Here is an 18,728-nt window from a genome sequence, read left to right on the forward strand (position 1 = left end):
TTAGTGATTATAAGTGAGTGTCATTCCTTAAATTAATTTTTATACCATGAATCAAAGACTTTTTATACCTACTTATTAAAAGATGGAGTAACTTTATGTGGAAATGAGAATGCAGTATCTAGTTCTGTTTGAACTGTCTCTTTAGCAAGTATCTCAAGATTATCGTTAGTCAATACAAGCTAACAAGATAATATTTACTAGCTAATCTATTATAAAGGTTTCAATACAAAAATTCTTACTATTGCTTACTAGTCATTATCTTAAGTAGTAGCTAGTGTTAGGAAAATTCGTTATTCTCTAACATAAACAGTAGACAATAAATCTGACTCATATATAAATCTATAAATTGGATCAGGGATCGTGAATAGATTAGTCTTCTCTTTATCTCTGTCAAATTTGATTCTAATTTAGTTAGTCATTTTCAAAGAATATATAAATATAAAATAATAAGTATATTAATCACTTTAATCCTTGATAAACTTTTTATAGGGTATCAAAATAGTCAGGATTGAGACTATTTTATTTTACATTATTTATACCAACGACATGCCTTTGTTTAGTTATAGCTACTGGGACTTAATAGTCACTTTTAACAAGGCTTATAATATTGTTTATTCCATGCTTATTCTTCGAAATATGACTTTGAATAGCCTCTTATTGTACTCTTTTATTATTTTCCTAAATCCAACGGTTTCTCTATAGTATTGATTCTTTTCTATCTATTATAGAATGAGGAGGTACATAAGTTGATTATTTATATTACTTAATAGCAGCATTCTATGGATTTAACGTAGGTGGATAATTTATATATTAAGATGCTTCTGGAAATAAGCCATCGTCATCTTTCTTTTTTGCCCTAAGTTAAACTGAATTAAGCTAATCAGTAGGTTATTTATTTTTAGCAAACCTTGTAGTATTATCCCATAAAATTTCTTGATACAGTCCAGTTTCATTATTAAATTTAGAGCCTTAATATTATTTAGGAAGATACTATTTCTTATTTTTCTTATTTTCGATATTTTCATATGGCTTTGGCGATCGTGGCCTTACTTATGTATTCCAGTCTGAGGTAAACATTATAAATAAGGAGAATTCGAAATTACGCGGTTATACTATTTAATAATAATAATATATTATTATTGAATATTAATTATAAATTCATTGAAATGCATTTGCTTAACTTCTGCATTTTATGTATAATCTCTAGAAAATCTCTTTTAAAACCAATATCCTATCAACAATCTATCATTAATTATTTTGATCCTCTTATTATTATTGGCTTATCAAATATTGAAGCAAACAAGTTGGAATATTCCATCACAGCCATAATTATATTCGTAATTTGTAGTTACAACTTAGTAACTTAAAATAACACAGTAGTATCAGCATCGAATATTTTTAATCTTTATTGTTTGTTGTGTTTTCGTATTCGGGAATTTCAGATGTCATAGGTAGAAATAACTTAGTTAGTAATAATAATATCCTCACGAATTATATAAACTCAATATAGCTCACTAATTGTCAATCTTTCGAGTGAAGCATTCATGCTTATATTAGTTTGGCTCTAAATGGATGGCCATTTTACTGCTAACGAGAGTCTGCTAATATCCTTTTGTTTTTTATGTGTTTTTAAACTTAAAGATTACATTTTAAATCCACCAGAAATCATTCTTAGGAAAATATTCTAATCAATTTCTTTGTTTGGACTTATTTAAATTATGATTCATCATATAAATTATTTACGACAATTCATGTCAATTATGCTTCTCCTTACCGCACTTATCGCAATGAATGATCTTCCAGATGCAAATTTCGATGATGAAGGTCAAATTGTTCCCAAGCTTGATATCGATGCTGAGGAGCCGTTTTCTCATACGGAAAGGATGATCCGTAAATCAGTTTTTTTACTAGATAAAGTTATGCTATATTTCACTACAATGCACGGTTTTTACTATTTTTCATAAGGTAGCATCATTATTTTCACATTACTGTTTATCATTTTCAACATATTTATGTTTTTAATTTCTATCTACACAAATAAAGAACAATATCTATAAGATAATCGTATTTTCGGTTGCACTATCCTTATAACAGTTATTTTCGTCAAATATCAACAATATTTGCAGTACTTTACCCTATTTACTGCTATTTTAACTTTTTTGCTGTTTGTTAAAAAGCTTATTACATTGACATAAGACCAACAAAATCTTAACAACGATGCTGCAAGATAAGCTTAGTCTGACTTCTCAAATTACTTCTTATTGTGCATTGTTATTTCTTTGGTGTACCTTTCGACCTGCACCTCCACTCTATCATATTACTCATTTGCATCTCTTTCATTATTCATTTTTTATATGCAAATTTTATCAGAAATGACAGTGAATGGCCCAGAGAGCTTTTTAGCACTTTTTGGTTTGTACAACTTGCTAGAAAGCCTCAAAAAGTATAATTTTACGACTGAAAGAGGTGTTTATCATTGCCTTTTGACAGCTGCAAAATCAAATCAAATTCGATTTTTCATATCTTTAAAATCTTAAATCTCGATTGCTTAAAATTCTGGAAAAGAGTCAATTGCGCATGCAGCTTCAGAATATGGCTCATTATAAATTCTAAATTTTCTTATCAAAAATTAATTATACCAACACTTTGAGAAACAAAAATTTGAGGGGAAAACACCTCTAGATATGGCAGCTGCATTCTCAACACCTAGAATAGTAAAATTGTTGCTTTAATAAAATACTAGAACGTTTGAAGTAAATTTACCCACACCACTGCACTTCGCTTCTAATCATGGAAATTATCGTGTAATTTTTTTATTAAATAAATTTGTTGGACGAAAAGACCACAATGGTCGCACAGCACTTCAATGTGCTGCTATGCATAATTACTGGAAGATGATAAAATATTTAGACACAGAAATTCTAATTAGAGACGATTTTGGAAGGTCTGCAAGGCAGGTTGCCGCATTGTATCAGAGTTGGAAAATTATGAATATGCTTCCTAGTGGAAATTTGGATTTGGTCGGAAATGGTGATGAGTATTACGAATTTAACAAAATTGGGAATTATTTTACTGATGGAAAGTAGGATGTTTTCGGTCGTAACTAAGAGATTATTTAGACGCAACTTGATAGGATTGAATAAAATTTATGGAAGTGAAACATGAAAATCATTGTATACTTAAGCCTGGTCCAACACCATTTCTAAAAACAGCAGGGTCTGCACCATTTACAGAACCAACTCCATGGATTTAAGAGTTACGGAACTCACCTGAGTATGAAACTTTGTCAGGGAATGTGTAAGTTCCCCCTGATACGAAATTGGTGTCTTCTAGTTGCCCACTGTACGTAGAAAAATCTGCAAATGTCAAGACGCCTTCAGAAAATACATCTCTTGCCCATTTGCCTTCAAATTTGATGATATCATGTTTATTATGAGTAGGAACAAACTAATTTTTTAGGTCTTCATGCATAGATTCATCATCTTTTAGTTCTTCAGAAAAGCATATATAAACGCCCTATCCATCCCGAAATTTAATTGAATTTTCTTCAATAAAATCTCCATTATAAATATCTCCATTCGGGTAAACAAACTTTCCATTTCCAGTGGTAGATACTGGGACTACGACTTTTGGCGGCATTATGAAAAAATTATATATACATATATTAATATATAATATACAATTCATTAACATGATTGAATTTCGATATCTGACGATGAACTGTCAAAAAATTACTGGCTTAGACTTTATCTTACAATATCAATATCATAAATCTCAGTGCTTTTGAAATTGGTAGGAACACCTTTTGAGTAGTCTAATTTATATGAACTTTGATACATTTGTTGAAATTAGTTAGATGAATTGCTTTCCTAAGTATTTGTACTGGAATACTTAGTTATCCGTAGTCTTGGAGGTTTGGCTACATGTTTGATCTATAATTTTAGTGACTTCATCTCGATAGATTTCTTACTTTCGTGGTTTTATTTCTTCATTATAATAATTTATTTATATATTTAACTAAAATATTTACCGCACAAATGGCATCCATACCTTATAAACCAAGAGGTTCTATTAATTAAGATATTGGGCCCACATATTACAATGCTTCAAGACCATCTGGTGATACTAAAGTTAAATATTCAACATCAAGTAAAGGATCTTCTTGTATGGCTTCGGCTGTTGATAGGTTCCCTCTTAGACATTCTCACTGGGGAATGCCAGAACCAGGAAAATATGATCCTCAGCTATCTTTAAAAAAGATGACTTAATCTTCTTTAGCATGCAATCCCGATGTATATTCAGCAACATTTTAAACTACATCAAGAGACAATTACGTTTATCAACCCCAGATTACACTGACACCAGGACCAGGTGCTTATAATAAGGTTTCAACAATTAAATAAAATTAATTATATTAGAAACAGCAGTCATATAAAAAGTTGAAGGAAAAATCCTAAGTGTAATAAATGATTAGGTAGGCAGCGTAAGCTTAGAAATCTTTATCTTAATTTACTATTGAAAATGATGAAAACTATATCCCTATGAAAGATCCTATGAAATTGGAAACTTTAGATAGAAGACCACTAGAAAATCCGTTAACAGATAAGATGGCAGTAGATCTACATAGATACGAAGAATTCAGAAAAGTTGAAACTCTTAAAGATAAGTATAAGATTGAAACTCAGCCACCAAATACTTTATTAGGTAATGAAATCTAAGCTGAAATAGAGGAGTCAATTAAGCATTATCAAGAGTTATAAGGTTAACCTATAGTTACTAAACCAATTAATGCTTAGTAAATGCGTGAATTAGTATAGGAACATTTAAAACGTATACCGTTTAATCAAACTGGGATTGCATTCGGTACTAGAGAAACCAGTGAAATGATTGATTAAGTGAAATAGCAAGAGTAGGAATAAAAATCTTTACTTGGGCCTGGAAGATACGATGCCTAGATAGATTTTTAAAAAGTTAAACGTGATGGATAGGTTCCCTTATAAAGATAATCTAGTAGAAATAAGCTAGAAGTAATCAATGATATTTCCGGATCAATATTTAAAGTTGGTAATGATAAAATACCGCCTGTGGGTACTTATAACATTAAAGTTCAGGGGCCAAAAAGTTTTTTATTAAACGAAGAATAGAAATGGGTGTGATGTATATATTTATTCAGTCAAAATGATTTTTTCTTAACCCTCCAGGAACCATCTATCCTTTAATAAGCTTCTTCTATTCTGCAAACTATCGCTACAACTTTTACAGTTATTAAATATTTTATTCAATCTTCCTCTACTATATTGCTTGCTCTCCTCTTAATGTAGTAAACTATTCTTAAGTTTAAAATTTAATATTATTAATACTTTAAAATTCAGGTAATAATGACTATTTGATATATTTTTCATAATTTTAATCCGAAACTCTAATTCCTTTTGCTTAATATTTATCTAGAACATCTTAATTAAGTTTTTAATTTTAGTAATATCCTTGATTGTCTATATCTGTTCTAATATTCATTTATTCAGTAAATTTTTCTTTTTGCTTCATTTCAATTTTTTAAACTCTATCTTTAAATTTTTTCTTGTCCTGAGTACTCGCTCCAGAGCCAGCCCATTCACCCCAGCCTTCCAAAACTACTATTTTGTCAACAACAATTTCTTATTCTTTCATTTCTTTTATTTCGTCTTTCTAGAACATAGTTGCAATAACTCTTTATTATTCATCATCGCTAGCAACTTCTAACGCATCAACTAATAAAACTTCCTTTTAAACATAGTTTGATGTCAGTTTTTCAGGTAATTTCATAGTATCTTCTTCGATTACAAAAGGATTTTCACCATAGTCATCTAAAATATTTTATACTTTATTTTTCTACATTGATAGTTCAGCTTTCTGTAATAACAAATTATTATTATTTTCACCCCTTTTTAGCTCATTTTATATAAATTTAAGTGAATTTAATGCCGTTTTAGGTTGGACTAAATCTTATTCTTCTTATAGTAACTCTTATTCTCGCAACCTAACGTAGTTATCATTTTCATCGTTCAAAAAAGCATTTTTATCACTGATAAGTTAATTAGCTAAATCGTTCAACCCAGCAATTTTAGCAACTTCAGATGCGTTATAAAGTTTATCAGTAACTCTTTACATCTTCTCTATTCTTCGTTCTCTATTATGTATCTTTCTGAAGGTTTTTGATTTTATTTTTGCCCATCTTTGCAATTTAGTTGCATTTTACTTAAGTTTTAGTCTAAGACGAATGATGTCATCTGACTATAGTTTAATTGTCTATTAATTATTCAAAATATCTTAAAAATCGATTTCTTCTGAGTCTGATGATTCAAAATTAGTTCTTTTTTCTGTAGCAGTAGTTGGCAGTTAATCTAGTCCAGCTTTCTATAAGGCTACCTAAATATTATCTGATGGTACAAAAGTAGATTTAAATTCTTATTAGGATCCTAGAACCATAAGTGCACCAGCCTCTTGTTATGCCTGTTATAAAGGAAGATGTTAATTTAATTGTTACTGTGCTGTTTTTTTAATTTATCTATTTGTAACTTTTTCTATATCTCCTAGTTTAGTTTAAACTTTAGATGTAAACTATACTGGAGCTTCTTTCTACTCTGCAACCTAAGCCATGAACTATTCATAATCTAAGGGATTATCTTCATTAAACTAATTATCCATTTTGGGAATGAAAAAAGGAATGTGTATTATCGACACATGTGGTATAAATTACAAAATCACTTTTCTTAAAAATACCACTATTTAAATTCTGCTAAAGAAACGTCCCCGTCAACAAGTCTCTATACTACAAGTTCCAAATGAGAATTAACTTACACCTATTTTGAATCTTTTGACACCTCCATAAAAAACGGATGTTCTAGTGCTTATGATGACGAAATTCTAGCCTGTGGATCCCATTGAAGCATTGATTTTAAAAGATGAATAAAGTTATACTTAAATCCTTTTAATTCTTAATCAATAGGTTACAGCGCATTGTAAGAGACTATTTCTTCATTGGCCGAATCAAGCGGGACTTACCATTACCCATCAATATAGCTTTCCCCATTTTTCGTAATTTAATCTTCCATATGTAAGGGCATTCCACCAATTAATTTTTCTATCATTGCTAAATGTATAGCTGATGAATGTGTTCTAAATAGAGTTTTCCCTGTTGAGATTTCAAATATAACACACGCACAGCTCCAAATATCTATTTTTTCGTTATATTATCCACCTATAACAACTTCTGGAGGTCTATATTATCTTGTACAAACTAACTAAGGTCTTGGTTCTCGAAATCTAATAACTGAACCTAAATCTATTAAAACTAGATTTGCTCCAGGAGGATGGACAAAAATTCTATCTCTAACAGTTGATTTAACAGGCTAATGGCGCGATACTATATTTTCTGGTTTAATATCAGTATGTATTAAATTCATGTCATGTAAACATTTAACTCCCGACATAAAAATTCTTGCTAATTCTCTTGTCCAATCCAGATTATAGCCTCTGTAAGAGTTTAATTTTAGTAGGTCTAATAATGATACACCATATAATGGAAAAACTATAACTAAATGATCATTAAACATAAATGAGTCTAGTTATTCTGCTAGATTTAATTTATTTCTATGCCTAGATTTAGATATTTCTGATAGAAACTAAGATTCTCTTTAGCCTGCTGCTGTATACTTTGGTATAGCTCTAATAATTTTTAAAGCTACACCTTCTTATATTTAAAGATCTTTTGCTGAGAAAACTGTTCCAAATGTACCCTTTCCTAATCTAGCTACTATCTAATACCGGCCTATTATCTTTTCACCAAGAACAGGAACATAATGGAACTCGTGATCATCTTCGCCCATTGAGAATGAGCGGTATAATGATGTCTATTATAAGTATAATATTATATAATCTTATTTTAAGATATATATTATTATATTAATATTGATATAGTTATCGCTGAGATGAACTATGCATATTTAGAATAAAGACTTTCTTCTAGTTCACTGAATCATCTACAATTAATAGATAAGTTATAGCCAATAAAATTATAAGAACACTACTTATATCCATATCTATAAAATATAGAGAGATATATTTAAAATGGAGATTTATCGAACTAATTAAGCGAGTTTATGAGTTATATTAATATAGACTGTAAATCTTTAACTATAGAAGGACCTATAGGTATTGGTAAAACAGCAATTTTAAAAATTTTTACTTCAAACTAATTATTAGTTAAAGAAGGGTAAAACATCCCATTTTCCTGCTTGCTGGCCAAAGAGATCACAGAAAAATCACAATAACCGTCTGCAACACGGTAGCTAGTATTTACTAGTAGCTAGAGTACTATTTATTTGGAATAAGAAAAAGAAATTATCAAAAGGAAAATTAATAATAACAAAGGATCAATATTATCACAAATAAAATGTTTATCACCACCAAAGAGTGATATTGGTTAAAATAAAATAATTAGTCAATAAAAATAATTTATGGTTAGCAATTTCATATCACAATTAGCAATAGACGATTTACAATATTATAATTTTAAAGACTATAGCAATCTTTACAAGAATTATAAGTAATAAAATATAAGATATATAATATTATCACATAACAGCTTTGTATACTCAAATTTTCGTTATCTAAATCTTAATCCACTGAAGATTTGTAATTTAACATTCACTTTTTATAAAACAGTAAAAGAGATTTCTCAAATATAAGAACCTTGTTAAAAATAATATCCATAGAAGATATATCATATTAAGGAAACAAATTTTTCTAAATATAATTAAAAATAACAAATTTTTTTAAACGAATCTAAATAGGAATTAAATATGGATACTGTAGATAACGCAATTTAATTAAATTAAATTTTTTTAGGAAATTAGGTCATATTTCCTAGCTAAGTCTTGGTTAGCTTTTTCAGCTATAATCTTAATTTGCTCTAATCTATTCGAAATTTACAATAAAAATATTTAAATACTATTGCAAATTATTTTAGGTTTAATTATCTTACAAAAATCTATTAGAATAGAAGATCATCATTCCCATATTATATTGATATTAGAGGAGTATTGATGGATATTGACTTTTGGAAAGAAAGCTATTAACCTTAGCTGTAATGTACATCATCATTTCAACGATTGATTAATTAGGAGAAACCAGTTTTCATGCATAAGAACGCCGAAGATCTTTTTGTTGGTGATATTAATATATTAGAGAATTCTATTTATGATTAACCTGAATTCACCATTTCTCAAATCATATCGATAAATGTGCGACTAAAAAACGATTTTAGTTAGGAATTTTAGCACGAAGACGGATTTTATTTTGCAGACTTGCTAAATTTTAAAATTTAACCTCAATATTTTCAGTGATAATTTAAGTATATGTCACTAATGAGTCATAGACCTGTATTGATAATATGCCTATACGCAGTCCCATCAATTTTTTATCTAGGTTGTATAAATGGAAACAACCAAACATAAAGCCAGTTTTCACCAAAAATTTCTTTTAAATTACCTGAAATTCCAAGATCATATGGATATTAAAATTAAATACCTAGTTATTTTGACCTTTTTGTTTCAAGTTCCATCTCATAACTTTCAACTGTTGTATAATTGTGCTTAATCTGGTTGAAATGACTGCTTATCATAATAAATGTACAGATGGCAGACATAAAGGTAAATATAAGTAAAATAATACTAGTAAAAATTCTAACTGTTAAATGCACTTAAAATGGTCCAAATTTGCCAAATACTGCTGAAATTAATCCTAAAGTTATTGAAATCATACTAGATATAAATCCAAACGTTATAAATTTGATAAAATGAGCGTAGTTTCTCATCCCTACACAGTTTGCTATCCATGGACAGTGATGGTCGTATCTTAAACAACAAATATCGCACATTGAACAGTGATGTGCACGAGGTGGTTTGGAAAAGGAACATTTTTAACAAACTGGATCGATCCCATCAGGAAGGGGTGGTTTTCCTGGTGATGTAAAGATAGCCATAATGTAAGATGAAAAATAATTAATAGCTGTGAAATAGTAAAATATATTGAAGAAAACCTATAGAGGTTTAGGGTACTATCTTATTGCTAAGTAATAAGTCAATACAACAACAGATGAAAGTGCAAGACATATACTAATAACCATGAAATGCATAAGACGAGTACCACATTTTTTAAGACATTTAAATCCAATATAATTGTTCATTTTTACAATGTTAGTAAATAATATAAATTAGTATATGCAAAGTTTATATTAATGGACATTAAACAAAGTGTTAGAAAAACTTGATTTAAGTGTAATTTTGCTATTTATACAGCATTTAATGATGTAAGAATGATCACTAGTCACCAGATTGTTTAGAGATCATCTATTCAATTTCAAGCTAATTTTTATATAATTAGCTCATTTATTATGGTATTTTCTGATTAGACTTTTCTTCTAATTAAAGCACCTTCAGGTAAAGAGTTTTTATAAGGTCTAATTGCTCAGATAACAAAAGCTTAATATCTTGAAGATCAGACATTTCTAAACGAAGTGGTGAAAATCAAAATTATAATAAAAACTATATAGTTTACTTAATATTATTAATTTTGATGAATGATTTATCGCCTGTTTTTTATACGTTTTAACCAGCGAATACACTAAGAAAGTTGTAGATATAACTTTGGATTTAAAAACTAATTTAATTTACCCATGATAATAAATAATTAGTAGTTACTATGAATTCTGAAATTTTTAGAAATGAAAAATTATAACGTACGGCGGAACCACGATTAATTAAATCTATTTTTAATCATTTTATATAGAATTAGTTAGGTGTTAAGATAGATAATGGTATATAAATATAACTTTTATCTATATAAGAAGGATATGTAATTTTACAAAAATTGTTAAATTATTAAGGTCGGTAAAATGATATATTAGATTATTCTGAAATTTAAGAACTAATTTAAGATTCATAGTTATCATTATTAGGCGAATATTATATTTTATAAGTCATTCAGTAGTTTATTTCTAATAAAAGATGTGAAAAAATAATAATTGATTAACAAGCTGCTTATAAATTTTGTGACATCCTAAAATGAATATAATTTATTTTTCTAATATATTAATTATATTTTATAATTTCACTTCTAAAATGAAAGCGTTTTAATTTAAAGAAGAATTTATAGCTGAGGATTTAAAAGTTTAATTTTATCAACATAATACTAACAATGCTAAATTTTATAAAGTATATGATTCTTATATTACAAAAGATTGTACTTTTTCTATATCGTTTTTTACTCCATCTTAAAATTCTAAAGGTATTTAGCATATTATTGAACATTCTGTTCTATGCGGTTCATAAAAGTATTAGTTGAAAGAACCATTTACTACACTATTATAAACTTCATTTTAAACATATTTGAATGCAGGGACTTATTCAGAGCATACTGAATATCCAGTGTCATCAAGAAATGTAAAAGACTTTTATAATTTAGTTGATGTCTACTTAGACGCTGTTTTTCATCCATTACTGTTATAAAATCCAGATATATTTTATTAAGAAGGTTTCCATTAAGAAATAATTGATAATAAAGTTATCAATTCGGGAGTAGTTTATAATGAGATGAAGGCCGGATATTCTGACCCATAACAATTAGGTATTACGAAATTGAGGTAAATATTGTTTCAAGATATGCATTTATAACATGATAGTGGAGGAGATCCTGAATAAATAGTTTAGTTAACATTCTAGGAACTAGTTAGTTATTATAGCAGATATTATACTCCAGATAATGCAATTATAGTTATTCATGGTCCAACTTAGCTTTAAGATGATTTAAAATTATTAAATATATTTTTTTAAGAATTATTGCCATCAAATGTTAATTTTTTATAGGATATCTAATAGTTAAATCTAGTATTTTAAAATGAATCTGAACAAATTTAGGAATTTGCTTCATAAGATCCTGATGCATAAGCTTACTAGATTATTGGTAGTCATTTATGTAATGTCGATGAACTTTCCCCATTATAAATATAGATATTTAATTTAATTAAATATCTCTTATTTGAAAGTGAAACATCTCCTGTAATAGAATATTTTTAATCTGAATAGCTTGCTGATAGTGTAGAAGGTAGTTTTGTTTTCGAGGAATTTTATGGATATTTATACATTGTGTTGTAAGGTGTGGATGGAGAGTCAGATATCTCACTAAAAAATCATTTAATATCTATTATATAATAATGTATCGGATAATAAGAAGGAAAATATTTTAACTATATTTCTAAAGACATTTTATTATCTGCTATAAAATATTTAAAATTTGTATAATAAGATAGATAGGAAGAATATGGAGTGGAATTATGTGCAAATATTACTTCTGCCATATTATATAACTTAAGCCCAATATATTATTTAAATTAATCTTACCTGCTGAATGAGTTAGAAAAACTTAATACTACAGGTTAGTTGTTAATATAAGTTAAAAATTATATTTAATAGTATTTAGTCAATAATTAAATAACTACTTTACTTTTTAGACCATCTTAGTAAATGTATATTTAAAAATCTATTTAGCATGATAATTATCAAAAGTAGATATTAAGTGAAGAATATTTAAAGGAAATTAATTTATAGACATCATAGTTTAAACATTATTAATCATAAAAAGATTCTGAGTAAGAATTAGATAAATTGCCTTAATTATAAATAGAAGAGATAGGGATAGAAAACATGAAATAAGATCTATAAAATAGCATGTTCAAATTAATTTCTTAAGATTTAATTTTTATTAATAATAATGATAACTAGATTATTACATAAGACCTTTACTTTAATATTTCTAACTATAGTAATATAGACAACCTTTTGCAATGGAAGCTTCTAACATTTTTCTATTTTAATCTCATCACTGAATAATATTCATCCAGAAAATAGTTATAATTGATTCTAGACTCTACTTTAGGAGATTATGAATGTAACCTTTAATATTAGGATCATCATGATCGAAATTCCGTATAGATTTACTTTAATTTGTAAATTAAATTTTTAAAGCAATCTAAAGAGGAAGCAAATACACTTTTAATGCATATAATTAGCTCTTTGTAGTATTCTATGGTTCATGATAGAGTAAAAATGTTGTCTATTTTATAAGATTATAGGTCTTAGTTTGAATCCGGACTACAAGGTGAAGATGGTTATGATATATCAAAGAATTCCTCCTAGTCTAAATTTTCTAAAGCAAGTTAGTTATCATCATACACAGACGGTATACCAATGTATGAATATCTATAAGCTTTAGATTATGAAGACGATGATGAAATTAGCAATTTTTTTTAATAGTTAGATAAGCTTTAATAAATTCTATTAACACTTAAACCGCTAATAATAGTTGGTTGTGCATCTTAATACTTTGAATAATCTAATTTAAAATAAATTATTGCAAAGTAATAATTTGGTATGTAATAATGCTTATCAGATGAGATTATTTAGTTTGAATTTAATCCTATTAAATATATTTCGACATCAATAGATATCAATTATGTATCTGTGACATATGGATTATAAAAATATAATGGATTTTGGATATTATTAGAACATATAATGAATAATACAATTCTTTGGGATGAAATGAGAGTAAAAAGAGGAGCATATGGATGTTCTATATAATCAAGTAGGACACATAGTACATTTAGTACTTATAGAGATCCCAATATACTTGAGACTATATCATTTTTTAAGGATATTTTAACATAAAAATAGTAGCTTGGTGAAATACTTACAAATAAAAAGTTGAAAAAATTAAAAATTGGATGTTTCGCTGGATTATAATTACCATCAACATCATCATAATTATATAATGTTATAAAGCGGTACTATTTTAATAAACGAACATATAATTTTACGTGTACAATTTTTGATGAAATTTAAAAGTGTACAAAAGAAGATATTTTTGAAGCATTTGACTACCTAACTAAGTAACACAGTCAAGCAGTATTCGGAACTTCACAAATTAATGATATTTTCCCTAATGCATAAGTAATTTGATATGATTTACACATTTTAGTTATATTTTTAATATTATATACATATGATATTATTTAAAAATAGTAAATATAATATTATTAGTCAAATTAGGTAGTATATATAATGATTGAATCAATTAGATATGTTAGCGATTTTAATGCTAACAAATTTGAAACTAAACCAAATTATATAATATTTTTGTTACAAAGTCCAATATTTAATATTAGAGGCTTGCATCCACAAATTATTATCAATTGAAAAGTATTAAAATATATTGAACCTAAGACGGTGCAAATGAATATTTTACCTGTTTAAGATACTATTTATAACTAGTATATGATATTAATCTTTATATTCTAGATTATCACTTTATCTGAAGGAATTTATAGAAATAACATTAGTGGTAAAGTGAACGCATTTTAGGTTTAGATAATATTTTAATTAGTTTGTACTATTAGTAAATAATTAATATAAAATCTGTTTTTATACAATCTTCATATGCATTAAATTAATAATATACTACCTAATGATATACTAATTTATTCCGCTTCAAAATATGAGCATTTAAGCTTCTCTTTAAAAATCTTTAAATAAAACTGCTAAAAACATAGAACAATCATAATTACATTTTTCCTCACTTAATCTTAACTAAGCTATAAAATAGTAAGTATCTAAATGGAATCAAGACTGCAAGTATGCAGAAAAGATTGACTAAAATTTATAATAGTTAGATAAGGAAATATTGCAATAATAATCTAGAGCTAATTAGCCAGATCATTTATCTATGGTTATGACCTCTTATCCTGATATTTAATAATAGTAATAATTAACTAAAGACAATTTTGAAACTGAATTATCAAGATAATATTAAACTTTAAATGATAAATATCAGACCTAAGAAATAAAAGTGTCTTAAGAAATTGCCAAGTCTCAACAAACTTAAGAAATGGCCAATATTCAAATTAAAGAATTTGTTACTTTTATTAGTTAATAACTTCAATAATAAATTTAAACCCTGTATGATAATTCATTTATCAATAAGCTCATGGATCCTAAAATAATCCTGAAACTCAAGAATACAATCTAGTAAATTTCTGTCAACTATGAAAATATAACTTCCTAAAGGAAATTAATATATGAACAATATAATATTTATGAAAAAGAATTGGTTTAAGAAAATATATAATAACAAACCCCTTAAATAAGATCTCTGGCTAAAATGATGGAGTTGTAAAATAAATATTAACTTTTACTTATATAAAATTAAGCATATCTTACTAGAAATAATGCTTTAGAAGAAGAAAGAACATAATTACTTAGAAAAATTACTTAACTAGAAGATTATAATAAACATAAAGGGACATTTACTGAATAAATCATATTAGCTTCTCAGTAAAATGGAATAAATGACTGTTTAAAGTGTAAGTATATCGATTCTATAGTTGAGGAAAACTAGAGGTTAAGATAATAATTAAATGATTCTGTTATAACTTAGTAAAATATGAAGTCTACAATTGTTGATTTATAAAATTCTTTATTTTAAAATGTTAATAAGTCATAAGTGCTAAGCCTTCATCATGATGTTGACGATGTAGAAGAGTTGTTAGCTACTGCTAGATCATAATTATAATGACCTATATTTTGAATATTTCACATATATTATATATAATTTAACATAAATTTTTAACCACTCCATATAATCCGCAAATGTCATAGCCTGTTAAAGAATCACTCATTAAGTATGATCCACCTCTCCAGGCTGCTGCTGCAAAAGAAAAATAGAAAAAAGCTCGTGCAGTTTAAGCTGCCGGTTAAGGTAAAAACTCTACTGCTGCTGCAGAGGATATTTTAAACTCTTTATTATTACCTCGTGCCTTTGAGCAAGATGGGGAACAGTGGGTTTAGTTTGTATCATCACAACCAGCCACTCGTCTAGATGTATTAAATTTATAGGAAAAGCTAGATTAATAGCTCAAAGTGCGTTAAGCAAGAGAAATGGGTCTTTGCCCTATCCGTGAAGATATCTATGCATAATGTTTTGATGAGCTGATTAGATAAGTCGCTGTAAATTGTATTGAACGCGGTGTGTTACTTACTAGAGTAAGAGATGAAATGCGTATGACAATCGCTGCATATTAAACTCTGTATGAATCCGCTGTTGCTTTTGGTATTAGGAAAACTCTTTTAGCAGAATAGGGTAAGACTGAGATGACGACTCGAATCAAAGAACTTGAAGAGGAAAATGAACGTATCAAGCGTTAGTTGGCTGAGCATAAAGCAAGATTAGATGCGGCTGAAAGAACAGAGGCCGAAAGAAGAGCTCTTGATGAAAAGAGACACGCTGAGGAAGTTGTATTCCTCAAGAAATAAGTAATATAACTTAAATCATAGTTGGAAAATATTCTCAGTGTCTGAAAGATTATAAAATTATATTATATAAAATGTATAAAATATGTCCTTTCACCATTCCTTCATGTTTAGTCGTCGTCGTCGCCCTTAGAGGAAAAGAAAGAATGTTGTAGTTAAGGATCCAGAAACCTTTTTCATTGATATTGAGGAAAGTTTTGAGCTTATGGAACCCGAAGATGTTTTCCATGAACTTTCTATTGATAATACTTTCCGTTAAAACGTAGTTCCATATTTAGATCAGTTTTGTGAAAGATGTTTTTGTGGAAGATATGGCCTTATTGCAGGTGATCGTTTATCAGATCCTCCCCTTGAATCATCATTTTTGGGTTGTAAAGAGGAGAAACTAAATACTTGGTTAGAGGAATTTGGTAAGCTTTGCCATTCATTTACTACTATTAAAAATAAAATGGATGCTATATTACCTAAATTTTTGTAGTCAGCTCTATCTCTTCCTGACGAAATTCAGTAAAGAGTATTCAAAATTTCTGCTAAAATAGTATCTATGAAGATCTACAACAAATCACATTCTTAAGATTTCTATCTTACTGCTCTTTTTATTATGCCACATTATGAATAAATTATAGCTAAAGCACTAAATACTTTAAAGAATGAGCTAAACGAATAAGAAATATTTACGTTTTGTTTGTAATATGAATTTGTTAAAACATTAGAGAACTAAGAACATGAAATTATATTTTAAGAATGTGATTGGTTCAAGATTGAGTACGAAAAATATCAATATCAAACAATGATTGATAACCAAGTTATAAAGGTTGCATAACTAATCAAAGACGTCAATTTTGAACATTTTGAAGAAGAATTAGAAAACGTTAAAGATATATGCAAAGAATAGTTCTTATAAGTTGTCTAAAAAGCAATTTTTGTAATTCTAGGATAATTAAATAAACAAAACTTTAGCACAGACATTGATACCTTATTTGTTAAAATAATACCTTATATCTAATAATTAGTGTAGACCGTACCTCAATAAGCAGAGTTTATGGATGTTATCCAAAATTAATGTTACCAAAACCCATCGCTCCATGACAATTTTAAATAAATTTTATTGCTATTTTATAAGAACTAAATCATTGACGGGAGAGTCATTATCGCATGGTTCGATAGAGCCGATGGCAAAGGTAAAAAGTCTTTCACGTAACAAATCAATCAGTTTTGTTCCTGGCTAAAAGAGTGAAGTTTCAATTTATCATTTCATGACGACTTTTCCTCCGCCTTGCTGCTAACCCATTCCCATCTAGTTTTACATTTTCTTGGCTGCTTTAGCTTTTTCTTTCTTCTAGATGCTCTCTAACTTAGTCTAAATAGCTTTTCTGTCAGATTCTCTCAAGCTCTTACTCTATAATTTGCGTTCTAATCCAGCAATTTTCTTAGCAAAATTCTCCCCAGCTGCAATTTATTATTATTAAGACTTCTGCTACGAAAGATACTTCTTAGCAATCAACGTATTTTTATCTATCTGCTTTTGCTGGTCCAATGTAGTTTGTAGTTCAATAAGCTTTTTGGCAACCTCAAAAACACTAGCCAAAACCTTCTCGGTGTGCTAAATCGCACACTAAACAGTCAATTCCCCGTTCGCGTAAATAACAAAATCGGCGTTTTCGATTTTCAAGTTTTGAGCCAAACTGGGGTAAGACTCATACGTCTAAAATGGCACTATCTGCTGCTTTGAGGGCTGGAACCAGCAGAGCTAAGATGAAAAAGCACTTTTAGCGGCCGAAACCTTATTTTAGGAAATGAGTGCACCGTAAAGATTTTGAGTTAATGGGACCGTAACGAGCTAGATAGTTGAGGTAGGCTCAATAAAAAGTGCATAATCGAGCAATTTCTGAATCAAATTTGAACTGGAGGGAAATTATGAGATCATTCTAAAGCTTCTATATGAGGATTTTTAACCAAAGTTAGTACCCGCTGTTCTGTAGAGGTTAGCGGTAAGTTTTAAAGGCGTGCTGCTTGTAAGCTTGAAATGAGTGGCTACGTGGGAATCCAAGGCTGCGCTGATTGGGTAAAATTAGGTTTTGTATGATCTACGGCAAAGAATAGAAAATATTATCGACAGAATATAAATTGTAGAAGTTAGTTAAAATTATTTATCAGTTAAAATAATAACAAGTAGCTGGTTAAAGAATATTGTAGCTTCAGCAAGCATTTAAGTATTAAGGAAAGAAGTTAGTAATTTATTTATTTAGTATTATACTTTATATATATTTTAAATTTAATTTTTTTAATTAATGAAATAAAAGTATATTGTACGGAAAGCTTAGCTTA

The 18,728-nt window shown here is 28.1% G+C and overlaps 16 protein-coding genes across 16 annotated transcripts; 7 read left to right on the forward strand and 9 right to left on the reverse strand. All coding sequences in view use genetic code 6, as the record gives it.

The window, feature by feature from the left end:
• Positions 1–20: 20 nt before the first annotated feature.
• On the reverse strand, positions 21–419 carry SS50377_21188 (uncharacterized protein; the record flags this gene model as incomplete). The annotated part of the gene is made up of 1 exon (XM_067905125.1): positions 21–419. The coding sequence occupies one exon, from the start codon at positions 417–419 to the stop codon at positions 21–23; it is 399 nt and encodes a 132-aa protein (XP_067768607.1).
• A 40-nt stretch (positions 420–459) lies between these two features.
• SS50377_21189 (uncharacterized protein) lies at positions 460–1,077 on the reverse strand (the record flags this gene model as incomplete). The annotated part of the gene is made up of 1 exon (XM_067905126.1): positions 460–1,077. The coding sequence occupies one exon, from the start codon at positions 1,075–1,077 to the stop codon at positions 460–462; it is 618 nt and encodes a 205-aa protein (XP_067768608.1).
• An 89-nt stretch (positions 1,078–1,166) lies between these two features.
• SS50377_21190 (Ankyrin repeat-containing protein) lies at positions 1,167–3,158 on the forward strand (the record flags this gene model as incomplete). Its single annotated transcript, XM_067905127.1, has 1 exon — positions 1,167–3,158. The coding sequence occupies one exon, from the start codon at positions 1,167–1,169 to the stop codon at positions 3,156–3,158; it is 1,992 nt and encodes a 663-aa protein (XP_067768609.1).
• A 10-nt stretch (positions 3,159–3,168) lies between these two features.
• SS50377_21191 (uncharacterized protein) lies at positions 3,169–3,639 on the reverse strand (the record flags this gene model as incomplete). The annotated part of the gene is made up of 1 exon (XM_067905128.1): positions 3,169–3,639. One exon carries the CDS (start codon positions 3,637–3,639, stop codon positions 3,169–3,171), a length of 471 nt encoding a protein of 156 aa, XP_067768610.1.
• A 44-nt stretch (positions 3,640–3,683) lies between these two features.
• Positions 3,684–3,992, reverse strand: SS50377_21192 (uncharacterized protein; the record flags this gene model as incomplete). Its single annotated transcript, XM_067905129.1, has 1 exon — positions 3,684–3,992. The coding sequence occupies one exon, from the start codon at positions 3,990–3,992 to the stop codon at positions 3,684–3,686; it is 309 nt and encodes a 102-aa protein (XP_067768611.1).
• A 45-nt stretch (positions 3,993–4,037) lies between these two features.
• On the forward strand, positions 4,038–5,156 carry SS50377_21193 (uncharacterized protein; the record flags this gene model as incomplete). Its single annotated transcript, XM_067905130.1, has 1 exon — positions 4,038–5,156. The coding sequence occupies one exon, from the start codon at positions 4,038–4,040 to the stop codon at positions 5,154–5,156; it is 1,119 nt and encodes a 372-aa protein (XP_067768612.1).
• Positions 5,157–5,169: 13 nt separating this feature from the next.
• SS50377_21194 (uncharacterized protein) lies at positions 5,170–6,684 on the reverse strand (the record flags this gene model as incomplete). The annotated part of the gene is made up of 1 exon (XM_067905131.1): positions 5,170–6,684. One exon carries the CDS (start codon positions 6,682–6,684, stop codon positions 5,170–5,172), a length of 1,515 nt encoding a protein of 504 aa, XP_067768613.1.
• Positions 6,685–6,740: 56 nt separating this feature from the next.
• SS50377_21195 (Kinase, CMGC CLK) lies at positions 6,741–7,865 on the reverse strand (the record flags this gene model as incomplete). Its single annotated transcript, XM_067905132.1, has 1 exon — positions 6,741–7,865. The coding sequence occupies one exon, from the start codon at positions 7,863–7,865 to the stop codon at positions 6,741–6,743; it is 1,125 nt and encodes a 374-aa protein (XP_067768614.1).
• Positions 7,866–9,409: 1,544 nt separating this feature from the next.
• On the reverse strand, positions 9,410–10,225 carry SS50377_21196 (Palmitoyltransferase; the record flags this gene model as incomplete). The annotated part of the gene is made up of 1 exon (XM_067905133.1): positions 9,410–10,225. The coding sequence occupies one exon, from the start codon at positions 10,223–10,225 to the stop codon at positions 9,410–9,412; it is 816 nt and encodes a 271-aa protein (XP_067768615.1).
• A 133-nt stretch (positions 10,226–10,358) lies between these two features.
• On the reverse strand, positions 10,359–10,544 carry SS50377_21197 (uncharacterized protein; the record flags this gene model as incomplete). Its single annotated transcript, XM_067905134.1, has 1 exon — positions 10,359–10,544. One exon carries the CDS (start codon positions 10,542–10,544, stop codon positions 10,359–10,361), a length of 186 nt encoding a protein of 61 aa, XP_067768616.1.
• A 70-nt stretch (positions 10,545–10,614) lies between these two features.
• SS50377_21198 (ESCRT-II complex subunit-containing protein) lies at positions 10,615–11,106 on the forward strand (the record flags this gene model as incomplete). The annotated part of the gene is made up of 1 exon (XM_067905135.1): positions 10,615–11,106. One exon carries the CDS (start codon positions 10,615–10,617, stop codon positions 11,104–11,106), a length of 492 nt encoding a protein of 163 aa, XP_067768617.1.
• A 53-nt stretch (positions 11,107–11,159) lies between these two features.
• Positions 11,160–14,054, forward strand: SS50377_21199 (Insulinase; the record flags this gene model as incomplete). The annotated part of the gene is made up of 1 exon (XM_067905136.1): positions 11,160–14,054. The coding sequence occupies one exon, from the start codon at positions 11,160–11,162 to the stop codon at positions 14,052–14,054; it is 2,895 nt and encodes a 964-aa protein (XP_067768618.1).
• Positions 14,055–14,589: 535 nt separating this feature from the next.
• On the forward strand, positions 14,590–15,666 carry SS50377_21200 (uncharacterized protein; the record flags this gene model as incomplete). Its single annotated transcript, XM_067905137.1, has 1 exon — positions 14,590–15,666. The coding sequence occupies one exon, from the start codon at positions 14,590–14,592 to the stop codon at positions 15,664–15,666; it is 1,077 nt and encodes a 358-aa protein (XP_067768619.1).
• A 74-nt stretch (positions 15,667–15,740) lies between these two features.
• Positions 15,741–16,448, forward strand: SS50377_21201 (Axonemal dynein ligt chain; the record flags this gene model as incomplete). Its single annotated transcript, XM_067905138.1, has 1 exon — positions 15,741–16,448. One exon carries the CDS (start codon positions 15,741–15,743, stop codon positions 16,446–16,448), a length of 708 nt encoding a protein of 235 aa, XP_067768620.1.
• Positions 16,449–16,485: 37 nt separating this feature from the next.
• On the forward strand, positions 16,486–17,637 carry SS50377_21202 (Elongation initiation factor 5C; the record flags this gene model as incomplete). Its single annotated transcript, XM_067905139.1, has 1 exon — positions 16,486–17,637. One exon carries the CDS (start codon positions 16,486–16,488, stop codon positions 17,635–17,637), a length of 1,152 nt encoding a protein of 383 aa, XP_067768621.1.
• Positions 17,638–17,649: 12 nt separating this feature from the next.
• SS50377_21203 (uncharacterized protein) lies at positions 17,650–18,609 on the reverse strand (the record flags this gene model as incomplete). The annotated part of the gene is made up of 1 exon (XM_067905140.1): positions 17,650–18,609. One exon carries the CDS (start codon positions 18,607–18,609, stop codon positions 17,650–17,652), a length of 960 nt encoding a protein of 319 aa, XP_067768622.1.
• Between the last annotated feature and the right edge of the window lie 119 nt (positions 18,610–18,728).

The sequence above is a fragment of the Spironucleus salmonicida genome, chromosome 1 (assembly GCF_000497125.1).
Source record: "Spironucleus salmonicida strain ATCC 50377 chromosome 1, whole genome shotgun sequence".
Classification (NCBI taxonomy): domain Eukaryota; phylum Fornicata; order Diplomonadida; family Hexamitidae; genus Spironucleus; species Spironucleus salmonicida.